Genomic DNA, 12,647 nt, shown 5'->3' with positions numbered 1-12,647 from the left:
TCAGAAGCAATTCTTTTCAATGTTTCTAAATTGAAAACAAACACTGGTCTCATTACGTTCCAGTTTCTCTAGCTGTTCTTCTTCTGCTCTACTCTGGCAGCTCTTCTTCTTTTGTTGTGTAGCAGCACCGGTTGTGGTTGGATAGTTGTTCAAAATGGATAAAAAAAAGAAATGAAAAATCTGTATCTGACCCAAAATCATTGTAAGGAAAACTGCCAAAAAAGAACATATTGTCTGGCGATCCATTTCTCGTGAGATTAGCTATTCTAGCCTGCATGAAAGTATGCAGAAGGATTTATAGCTAACATTTTAAAGTTGTGTAAAACAGTTACATAGTGGACATTTTAGGGTAGCCTATGGTAAATGAGTATTGATGTAGAAAGTTATTTACTACACTATACCTGCTGGTATGACTGGACAACTTCACTTGGCCAAAATCCAAAGGTCTTTTTTGATGCTTTAGTGAAAGGCATATCCAATGTGCTTTCCCCTGATTTCCCTAATCAAAATTTAGGTCATTCAGTAGCGCTCACAGCTGCTCTTTTACACTGAAGCACCATTTGAAGTCAGTTGTTAAACACCATTGGCGTCGTCAAACGGTGCCAAGAAAAGCTGTGTTAAACTGCTAGCATCAATCAGAGACCAGCTAGCTGTCTGCCAGAGATTCATATTAAAACAGATAGAGATGCATGCATTAATTGGGTGTGAAAGTATTGACTGAGTGATAGATAGCTGCCAGGTGACAGGAAGTACATTTAAGCTAAGCCAAAAGCTAAGCATCAGACGTGGTTAAGCACTGGAGCCAATTTTGTGGAAAAACACTATTTCCTTTCTGACATAAGCGGTCAATTATAACTTATATTAGAAGAAGAGGCTACGTCCACTTTGTGAGGGAGAGAACATTTGGAGGAAATCAGGACTTTAGAATTTAAAAATCAAGACAAAATGATTCGGGAGTGACATTTTGAACTGTGCTTTCAGCCAGGCCTGGTTTTAACTTTTACCATTAAGACAGAGATGCAGAATGACGCAGTGTAAAACCGTAGACTGAAGAGATCTTTCATTGCCTCTTCTGTTAGACTGGTAACTTCCTGTATGTGAGGACTCTGCTGATTCTCCTCACTTCTGTTCTATGCTGAAAATGTATGAAGTTTTCTTTTGCATTTTTCTTGTTTGTTTCTTTTTCTCTTTTTTAATGTGTGTATTTGCAAATTGCTTTTCAAGGACAATGAAGTCCAGCTGAATTGAACTGATATTACATCAGTTTAGCAATCATGATTAGAGGGGTTAGCATTACAAACTCTAAACAGAATCCTTTATGTTTATTTCCTAAAAGGATAAACATTTTGAGTTTATATCCATTTTTTATGCGTCAGCTCTCTGTTATCTGCTGATGCCAGCTCAGAGTCATTAAACCTGTTTGCCATGTCAATGAAACGTTTCTCTCAGATGTTGCCAATTTTATTTAAGATGGTTTTAGCAGTTCCAATTTAAAACCTTTCCGAGGATTTAATAAGACCATTATCTTCTAAAGACTTAAATAAATTATGAAAAATTAGTAAGTTAATCAGGTTATTCAATAAGTTAAGTAAGTAATCAACTTATTTTTATGTTTTTGACTCTAGCAAATGACCTTATTGCTTTTATGTTAATGTTACCTAAACACTTTCAACACAGTAGCAAGCATACATGCCCCTCACGAAGCTGGTGTTGGATCATCTATTAAGAATGTTTTCATTTCAGTTAATTAAATAAACCACAGTGCAGATTTCTTTCACAGGTTTGCTGGAATGGCTAAATATCAGTGCATAACTACCTGTATTGGAAAAAAATATGTTTCTAGGCCAGCAAGAAATTAATTTGTATTTCAAAACATGAAATGAGGTCAAACTGAAGAGGCAACAACACAAATCTAACATAACTGTGATAATTAAAAGTATAATTTCTTTAAAACCTCACATAACGCCTGTTCAAACACCAAGGTGAAACTCAATCAGTTCTGGAAAAGTTCTTGGGTCTCCCTGTTTTAACGTGCAAGTGGGTACACCTTTCACTCCATCTCTACCATTAAGCTAAAAAACGATCAGCTTACAATGAATTTCTTGGGAGTATTAACAGCGGCCAGTATTGCTGCGGCCAGTTTGATGTCATCCATTTTGCAACTTTAAATGTCTCTTCTGAGGCATAAAAAACCAGCGTGGTTAGGTGAAAATCTGCGGAAGGACGTGCAAATAGATTATTGAAGTCCCGTGTGCTTCCGATTGTATTTCTGTGAATGGAAACAAGTCGGTGCCTACGCTGAAATGCAGTTCCCATATAAAAGTCATTATGTAGGTAATGTGCCAGGTGTTCAGCCATTGTGACAGGTGGAAATCACTTTAAGTAGTCTTCTTCAACTCCGGCTCAGTCTCAGCTCAGCTCATCTGCTTTTTAATAAGCCTGGGCTCGCCTTATATTCTGCTTTGACATGGCCTGCTGCACAGCCTCGCGTAACAGGAAGTGGATGCACATCATTAGACGTGTCTTCTGAAGGAATCAAAGCGTGGCAAACACCCAAATGACAAAACATTTTCTGTACGTCTCCGCACCCTTGAGACCAGCCATTCTTTCCGCCTGCGTCTCACTGACAGCGTTCTTATCCGAATAGAGAGTCCTTACCCACAAATACCAGAATGTCTTCACTCCGAAGAGATTATCAGCTAAACTTTGCTGCTTCGGGGAGTTTAATTTCCATAATTAAACCACGTCGGGTCTGCTGCCATATTTTCTTGTTTTTGCTGCCAATGCCAGTAGAACAATTTCACCACTAATTTACCGTTTGCCCTCTTAGATGAAAAGGTAGACGGTCTGTTTTTTCCTATGAGTGTGGAGGAACTGCCTGAATTGTTGCTTTTTTTTTCAATTCTTTTTTATTTTTTATTTTTGCAACATATCTTTGAAGGGCAGATGTTGACCTTTTTGAAATCTTGTATAAAAAAAAAAAAAAAAGCTGCAACCTTGTCAGCAAAAGAAACACAAGTCTTTATAAACATTTTTTGGGGAGTAATTTTTGATCTCGCTTTTTATTTCAGCTACCACTTTTACTTCAACATCACTCCCTCTCAAAACCTGCAAATATTCACTGCTTCGCTATATTTATTGCAGCTTATACATACTTCAGTACTTTCTTCAATAAGCTGCCCCGGGGTCTGTTATCTTTCATGCTACATAAAGCCCTCTCTCCTCCTTAGCAGAGAACAGCCGGAGATCTGATGATCAGAAACATTCAGCTGTACCATGCCGGCAAATATATCTGCGTTGTGGACACAGACGTGGAGAGCCTGTCAGCCGTAGCTGTATTGATTGTAAAAGGTAAGAAAACCTTCCCTCTGCTTGGCACTCTCTAATTAAAACAGAGCTTGCAGCCAGGATTTTTAATTGGTTTCTTTTTTTAAAAGGAAAAAAATAAAATAAAATAAAATTCCAGTCGTTATTGCAGAGTTGATGATTGATTTAACTTAAATAGAAATGATTTCTTTATCTTGTAGTAGGTGCCAAAAGGTGAGTTTCCTTTTCAGGTACCTGTCTCACCAGCCAGGATATGTCTTATCCACTTGCAGAAATTTACCCCAGACAGCGATCCTGTAGTGCGTTAGTTGCCACTCTGAGCTTTGTAAAGGGAAGATGCTAATCTATTTGAATTTGGAAAACATTTTTTCAGCGACCTTTAAAGTCGAACATCTGCTTCTGTGGTGACAGGAGGTAAATTCAATGGTCAATATCCAAGGATTTAAAGTATTTACATTTTTGCACCATGTGTTATGCACTAATAAAAAAATAACTGCAACCCTTCAGAAATGAGTGTCAGCAACCGATTTTACATTTAAATGATAAATGGTACACCACTGCTGCACAAGGCAAAGTTTATTTGAGATATTTGAGAGAGATTTAAGTTGAGAATAATCTGTAACTCAATTTAAGGTCATTTTATAGAGTGGGACCACTGTTTAAAATAATCTGTAGGTTTTACAACCCAATCAACCGTTCCCTTTAAAGTCAGTACAGTTAAAGGTTTAAACAGGTTTTCGATTAACTTTGCAAAAGGCTTCATTTTTCTTTGGACATTTGACATATTCCTCGGCTAAGGTGAGGAGCACTTACTTTCGGTATCAACCGAGATAACGTTCATAAAGTAGAAGTGGAAACACAGACTGCAAAAAGCCCAGGAGACACTGAGAGTTCAATCTTAAGGGTAATTAATGGTATTTTTAAATATAAATATGAAATATCAGAGTTCAATGTTCGATAAACCCAGGATCAGAAGTACCAAAGATGTATTGAGTTTTGTATTTCAGAATTCCAAGTTAAATAAAGATGTTAAATAAATAATTGTGTGCATTTAGAACTCTGACTTTGAAATTGGTGTTGTGGTCAAGCTCTAGTTCAGATTCAGTTGGTTATTAAAATATTGTAAGAGTTATCTCAAACCCCTTTTTAGCTGCACTTCAGATAGGTTGTTTCTTGTTAAAGCACATTGTGCCTGAAAGGACTTTTAGTTTCTCAAGTTTCTCATATTATTTAGCCTGGTCACTGAGCACAACAAATAGCACATTTCACAGATTTCCCAACTTGAACTCAGCATAATATTAGTCCCATATCTGAGTTATGGCTTCTGAGACAAATGAATTGCAGCTTAAGTTTGGGGGGATAAAAGTTCAGCATAGCATAATGGAAACTCTCCTAAAGTAATGGAAAGATTTAGGAGGTTTTCCAAACTGCAGACTTTCAGGGCATCTGGGTTTCTCAACTTAAATTGACTTGCTTTGGTTTAGTGATTGCACGTGTTTCTTCAAAGTTATTCTGAAATTCGCAGGAATACATAGTTTTCCTTGTCTGTTTATATTTAATAACAGGTTGCTATTAAATATAAACTTGGTTTTCACTCACGAAGTTTTGGCAAAGCAGTTTAATTTTTTAAGAATAACATTTAATAGTTTATACTGTCTTTGTTTCTCTGCCTCCTTGTAATGACTAATATCCAATATTCTGTCTAGCGAATGTACCTGACAGCAGAATGTGTTTGAAGAGGTTCTTGTTGTTGTTGTTCATGTAGTATGCATTTCTCCAGAGAGACAGCTGTGGAAAGCCACACTTGGCAGAACAAAATAACTTTTGCTAAGAGGAGTCACAGCGTCTGTTTTAAGGAGGGGCCATGTTTTAATGCAGGGGCGAGAAGAGATTGTTGTTTCCGGCTCGGATCAATAGCGGCCTTGCAAATTGACACAACACAAATGTGCTAAATGTCACATGAGGTGAGGGATGATCTAGGTGTCAGGATTTGAAAAGGTTGGATCCATAACTTTATCTTGTAAGCATACCTACCATTCATACTATTCAGCCTGGCATGTTAAAGATATTTTAAGGCAAATCGCAGTAATGAGCGGGAAGAAGTAAGGCAAAAAAATAAAAAAAAATCCTTGCTTTTCAAGTCAAAGAGGGAACATGGCAGGAAGAATAGATTGGCCTAGAACTGACTGGAAACAAACTTGACTGTGACTCAGACTGTGCATTATTTACACTTCCTGCTCACGGCAGCTGTCACGGATGTCTCACGCTTTGGATTGAATAGCTTCAAAAAAGGCATGAAGCTGAGTTAGAGAGCCAGCCACGGGAAGGAGGAAAATGTCTTTATTTGATCACTGCAGACCTTTAACAAAATGGCAGAGGCTGCATGCATGTGTGCCGAATGCACGTGTTGGCCTGCTTCCATCACCTGTGTGTGCCACAGAGGAATAAAAATGGAAGAAAGAAAAAGAGAAAAACAGCATCGATTCATTAATAGGTTTACACTTAGCTATTTTTAATATTTTTATCAGCTCTTTTATGAGCTTATGCATACAAACTTCTCCGAGGGTCAAAATAAATGTGCGCCTCGAAATGATTCACTCGGCAGAGTGGTTTGAGATGAGTCACGCATTTAATATGTTGACTCTTCTCGAAGTTGTGCTTTTGTTTATCTTCAAACACTAAAGCAATTGAAAGATTCAGAGAAACGCATCTGGAGAACGCTGTTCCGTGAAAATGAATCACTTGAAGATTTGATTGTGTCACGGTGGAGTTTTTTTTTTGTAGAGGATCCCGAGTGCAGAGACTTATTGCAGAGCCTTTAATAATAATAATAATAATAATAATAATAATAATAATAATAAACAAAACAACACTCCCAAAGATTATCACGGGAAAAATGGGGCACGAAGTGAAGAGTGACAACAGGCATCGCGACAGATGTAGTAATTGGGAAAGTAATGGGAGGAACAGTGAGGAACAATGTGATGTGATGAGATTATATATACTGAGGGGTAGAGGTGGAACTGACAAAGCAACCAGAAGAACTAATCAGAGGCGAATGGAAACAGCTCAGGGAGAGTGCAGACGTAGGGGGAATCAGGAGATAGATGACAGCTGTGAATGAGAGCAAACTGGCAGGCGGCGGGGAGGTTAAATAATAAACACAGACAGACTGAACTGGGGTTCAAAACAGCAACAAATCAATGGGGGAAAAGAATCAAACACAGCAAAAATCTGAACTCAAAAGGAACAGAACGTGAGAATAAATACGCTTAAATACGAAGGAACAGAGATACCTTCAAAACAATGCTAATGAACTGAATGGAATTAGGCCTGTTGACCAAAAACAAAGAATCAGAAACTTAAATGAAGCCCAAAACACCAACAAATCCTAACATCACCTTCGTCCAAGCAGTTCATGATTGAACCATTTAGACAGCAGTGACCAATTCTGTAATCTTGACTCTGAATTTTCTAGCCCATTTCCTCACTCCGGTTTGCACAAATACCACTTTTATCTACTTATGATTTATTTTTAAGAACTATGTATTGGATGATGCAAGAAGAACAAAGTATTTTTTCCTAGCGTTCCTTCTGTGAGCGTGTGTGAGAGAGCGGTCCCAGGAGAAGGTTTTTCCAATTGATCGCAAAAATGACTACAGATTAGCTTAATTAACTCAAAACACCTGCAAAGGTTTCCGGATTCTTTCAACCGTCTCTGTCTGGGACAGAAGGACAACAGAAGGAAAACTGCTAAAGTCGAAGACAGTCATCGACACCCTTCACATCGAGGGTGAGCCATAAAAAGGGTGCTAATAGGTTCTGACTTCAATTGTCTATCAATTATTTGGGTAATTCCTTTCTTTAGCTCTGTCTGGTTTTGTCATTTACTTTGTAATTTTTAGGTAAACCCGTTTGGGTCTTCACAAAACATTCTTCTTCTTTTACCGCCGCAGAGCCTAGATTGCATTTTGTTTTCTATCCCCGTTGAGTCATCCATTCTACTTTGCTCCACTTGACTGAATCAGAGCAAATAATATTTTGCTTCACGGCTCACAGTGCATCTCGTGCTTTTGAGCACTTGACAAAGAATACTCTAAAGAACTATAATTTCCTTACACCCTCTTAAAATTGGATTCTCTCAAAGAGATTTCAAAGTCTGATTAGTCTTTTTTTTTTCATCCCTCCTTTTGAATAATCTGACTCAGCTTGAGGGCTGCTAATCAATGTATGGTTATATTATATGCTGATGCAGTAAACCACCTGGCAGACTACTTAATTACAAAAACAGAAATGGAAAAAGGTTCATCTCACTGACCTTCACTTCTTTTGTTTACACGGCAGATAAAGAGATCCATTAAGAAACCTCTGAATGGTATTGATGATCATTGAAAAGAAAGATCTGCTCCTTCCTATTGAAATAAAAGGCAATTACATTTGTTCAGTTTTTATTAGCTAGAACAAGCTGCTGTGGTTAAGGCAGCATTTACATTACAGATGCATGAACTTCAGATTGAGAGATGTTAATTGGCTTTGCAGTAACACTTACTTGATTCGGGAGGTAGATGTTGAATTATAGCTAAGCATTTGATGTGAACGATAAATGTGAAGTAAATTATATGCCACCTGTCTAGCCTTGTAAGCAACTGAAGATGCAGTCTACATCAGCACTTAGCGATTTGCGAAGCGCCAGTAGCAATTCTTTTGTGTCGACGCTAATTTCAAGCTGGTGTGATGCTGTAGCCGTCTTGTCTCTTGCAAGGAGCTTTAAATGAAAGCTGTCTGTATTTTTAAAAGATGATTATTAATAATTTGACTGTTATACATTTATAGTAAGTAAACTTTTGACTTTTTCTTTTTTTTTCTAAACTGTGGCATTACTGAGATTCTTATTGCTGGTACATTAGAAATCTATGAATGACGAAATCCTCTTTGCTACTGTCAGAAGGTTTTGTGTGTAAGTTATGTTGCAGCTTAACTTTCTTATCTTTTAAAAAAAAAATTGCAGGCGCAAGAACACAAAAGTCAGACATATGGCATGAGTTCTTTTGAATTTAAAATAAAGTGCAAGGCAGTCCGAGATAAGGCCTGATTTACAATTAGATGTGTTAAATTGTTAAATTATCCTTTCATTTTATGGTCACTGTAGAGTTTAATTTAGGAAACCGTCCTGACTTAAACGGTCATTAATTATTCTTATTAGGAGCAGAGGTGGTGTTGGAGAAGAGTCGCTGCGCTGGATGCAGCTCTACTCTAGGAAATCATTCTAATCTATTAATAAAACATTGAAAAAACGATTACAGAGCAGCCGTTTTTAGCCTATCTTTCAAACATATTGTTCACGATTTGTGAGGCTAGCATGTCTAGTTGCGAAAAAGCAGCTAGTGCTTTCGCTAGCAGTGGATATTCATGGACTAGAAAGAAATCAGACTGCGTTGTCACTACAAATAGTGAAAAATGATTTTGTGGATTGTCTAAGCTAAAATCAAACTAAAGTTTTGGGGTTTAGGTCAATCAGTATTACCAAAGTCATTGCAATTTGGCAAATGGTGACATAATGAGAGAGACAACTGTCTTGCAATTCAAAAGTTTACATCAGTTTCTACTCTAATGTTTTTCTTTTTATTTCGCCTTGATGTTACAGAAGAAAGAAATGTGTTTGACGTGTTTCCTTAAAAACATCTACTGGTTGGCCTTTAAGCGACTGTATATAAGCTGTAAATTAATCAAAAGTTTAAAACCTTTAAAGAGAGTAGGAAGAACTTTCTGTGACATCTTGTGAATGGAAATAATTTTCAGTAATCCTGACCGTTCTCAGTTGAGATTTAATGTCGTGTATCAAGAAAGAAAAGGTCGTAGGAGTGAAGCGGTACAGTTAAATTTTGGAAAAAAAATTTTTATTATTCTTCTGTCATATAAGCCTTTCCAAATGCAATCAAAAGCTATTGACTTTCTTGCTAAAGTAAATGAAAGCTCATTCATTAACCCGGTGGCAACAACTCATGGGGCTTATCAGTCGTAATCATTCTCTATTTTGATTGTTACAGTCCGAGTAAAGAAATAAACAACACACGTTGGCCTTTGTAGTCACAGCAAATGCGATTACCAGTGTTATTTTCACATTTTTTTTCTTTATAACCCTCTGTTTTAGTCATGTTTCAGAGTGTGATTTTCAGTCTTGTTTTTGGTCCCCTCCCCTCGCCGCACTGAAGGTCAATGATAATCGCTTCTGACACAAAAGGCTCTTGAGTGATCATCCGGGTGCTTGTTTTCCACAATAGCAGCAGTTAATGCTTCAGATGATGCCTCACAAACACTCCTCTGGATGAGGAGGACGGCGATGGAGAAGGTCGCCGTGTAAAGATAACATCGTGGTCAATAACATTCAAACCGCTCGGAGGACGCTCCTCGCTATAGTTTGACAGCTGCATCCCCATCGTGGCCCTGGGAAAAAATAAAAGAGGCACGTCAGTCACTCTGTTCCGTTTACTGCTTGAGATTTGTCATTGTTTCGCCACTCTGATATTCAGGACTGACAAGAGAGAGAGTGTACATTTCACAAAGTTGGGTGAGATTCAAATCAAATCAGCATAATATTGCCGTCTGCCTGCACCGAGTGAGAAATAAAGACCCAGACTGACACTCGTCTGCCCATGTTAATGAGAGATCTTTGAAACGCTCCAGGGAGACTCGCTGCATCCTGTTGCCTTCAGCCAACCAAATATAATTAAGAGGATAAGGAATTGATCCTTGATTGTCTGGCCCATTAATATGTATTAATGAGGCCAGCATATTAAAGTTTTTTGTTTTTTTTGTTATTGGGAGCCACTAATGAGTTTTAAAGTGATCAATATCTCTAAAGCCACAGCTTTAAGGGTAAATATTTGAGGGCAGTAGTGTGTAAGCTGTAGCTCAGCCGTTACTCGTTGTATATCACTGTTTTGTTTTTTCTTTTACCCAGATTATTTACTAAAATCAAGTCAATAATGAAAATGTTTAGCTTTAAATTAGAAGCTGCTTCTCTGAGCAGAGTTGATGCCATTTTCTTTTTTTATTATTCTTATTATTCAGCAGTCTGACTCACTGTTCTCCAGTGGTCCATTATTTCTGATGAGCCAACACATCCAATAAAACAGGGAGCTAAAGTAAAACATCACACCGCTTAATTGGTGGGATAATTCAAATAAATGATAAAACTTTGGCTCCTCGGGGCTGCGAGGGGCCCCGTCTTCATCTTTTAGCTTTTAATTTGACTCCACACTCCTCCGTTGTTTCAATCGATCCATTACCGGGAGGACTATGAAAGGCAGGGATTACATGTTGGAGGGGGGAAAGAGGAGGATAAATCCTGAATTAACTTTTAATTCCACATGAAGGGCGCCGCTTCGGAGCCGTGGAACATTACAGTTTGGGTTTGGATGTGTGTTTTCCGACGACTGTGGGCTGTTGCTCGCATATTTTTTTTCCCCTCGCAGAATGTGGAAACACACACCCCACACTCTGCTTGTGCAGCAGAGCCATCGTCTGTGCATCTTCGGCAATGTGCGACTTCCTCACAGTGTCTGTTCCCTGTGTTTGAGCCAGGCCCTCCCAGCCCCCCGGAATCGGTGACGGTGGAGGAGGTGACCGACAGCACGGCCCAGCTGGCGTGGAGCCCCGGCAGAGACAACGGTAGCCCCATCACCAGCTACATCATCCAGACAAAAACTCCGTTCACTGTGGGCTGGCAGCGGGTCAATACAGGTAGATATATATTTGCATCTTAAAGCATATTAATTGATGTGTTTTTATGACGTTTCAGATTATTTTCTAACATGAAGCCACATTTAATGTATGCACACTTGGCTTTCTTAAATTCAATTGCCATTCCACCTGAGTGATCAATTTTTAGCTGGTATTTCCTTCTTGTTTCTTGAATAAAGTGAATGCAATCAAGTAATTTGATGAAAAAGAAGTCAATAAAAAACAAGCATTCTTTTGGACAAATTGAGCCTTTCGTATTTGGGACATTTAAAGTTTTGTGCACTCAATGTCCTCAAACTCCTTTTAGCATCTTCACCAACACTTAGTGAGAGTAGAGACCAAGAGCAGAGCAGATTTCTGCCAAGTTCACAAGACTTTAATCTTAAAGAAGCATCTTTACGGTTCTTTGCAAAGGCTTCTAAATTAACCTTTAAAGCATCATGATGTATACATTAAATAAAATCTGACAAAGAATTTGGAAGTTATGTACGCCACCCAAATAAATCAATGTACAATAAAAAATGTAATAAATACAGACTAAAAAAGTGAGAAAAAAAGGATAAAAATAAAGTACAGAAAATGAAAATTGTCAAATTAAATAAGAATTTTTTTTAGATGGAATATATTTATTTATTTCTCTATACTCTGCATATATTATTAGAAATATTACAACATTTTGCAGACCAATTTCCTATTTAAAGCTTACAAAATGTTGAACACCATTAAAAATCAATGCTCCCTATCCTCCCCACAAGCTGCAAACTGAATTAATGCTGTGGCAATTTAGTATTTTGCAGACATCCGTGCTTACTGCAAAGCCTTTTTAAAATTTTGCTTTGGTTTGTCATTCTCTTGAATTTTTAGATGAAGGATTTCAAATGAAAATTTTTCATTGTCGGTTCAAATGAATGTATTTATCTCTGTGGTGTTCATTTAGTTTCAAAATCTTTGCTCATGAAAATCTAACTGAGCACAAAAAACTTAAGTGTAGTTCTTGCAATGGTAGTTTTCTACTGTAGTGAGATATTATGTGAACTCATGTGACTTTCTAAACTTACTTTTTACCTTCCTGTTTTTTTTTCTACTATTAAATGCTATAAAAGAGGTTATTTATATTCACGTTTCACGTTAGTGACCTTATCTATAATATACAGCCAGTTTCTATCACGCTGTCTAATTTCTTCCAGTTCCAGAGGTAATTGATGGCAACATCCACACAGCTATTGTGGTTGATCTGAACGCCTGGGTCGAATACGAGTTCCGGGTATTGGCCAGAAACGGCGTCGGAGTCGGGGAACCCAGTCCCGTGTCGGTGAAGACGAGAACAGAGGACGCAGGTGCGGTGAATTCACGTAACACCGAGCGCCGCCGCTTTGTTTTGCATACATGTAGATGAGTTGGACAAGGCGTTTTGTTCTGCAGTTCCAGATGCAGCCCCAGGTGATGTGGGTGGAGGGGGTGGAAGCAGATATGAACTGGTCATCACATGGGAGGTAAGTCATCAGTCTTATGTTCTCCTCTATCTGTTACTGACTGAGTTTACAGTCGGTCCTTTTTATCCTTGCGCGAGGTCAGGG

The 12,647-nt window shown here is 38.1% G+C and overlaps 1 protein-coding gene across 2 annotated transcripts in view; it reads left to right on the top strand.

The window, feature by feature from the left end:
• Positions 1-12,647, top strand: part of cntn3a.2 (contactin 3a, tandem duplicate 2) — a 57,854-nt gene that overhangs the window by 30,780 nt on the left and 14,427 nt on the right. The window contains exons 15-18 of one of the 2 annotated variants that reach the window (XM_007553330.2): positions 3,234-3,351; positions 10,912-11,070; positions 12,258-12,407; positions 12,493-12,563. In XM_007553330.2, coding sequence (XP_007553392.1) covers positions 3,234-3,351; positions 10,912-11,070; positions 12,258-12,407; positions 12,493-12,563 — 498 coding nt within the window. Of the gene's footprint in view, positions 1-3,230; positions 3,352-10,911; positions 11,071-12,257; positions 12,408-12,492; positions 12,564-12,647 lie in introns of both variants that reach the window. The other variant, XM_016672157.1, reaches the window with a different exon arrangement.

The sequence above is a fragment of the Poecilia formosa genome, unplaced genomic scaffold (genome assembly GCF_000485575.1).
Source record: "Poecilia formosa unplaced genomic scaffold, Poecilia_formosa-5.1.2 Scaffold56, whole genome shotgun sequence".
NCBI classification, from domain to species: Eukaryota; Metazoa; Chordata; class Actinopteri; order Cyprinodontiformes; family Poeciliidae; genus Poecilia; species Poecilia formosa.
The sequence above is the reverse complement of the archived record's forward strand: the minus strand, read 5'-3'. Positions and strand labels throughout refer to the sequence as shown.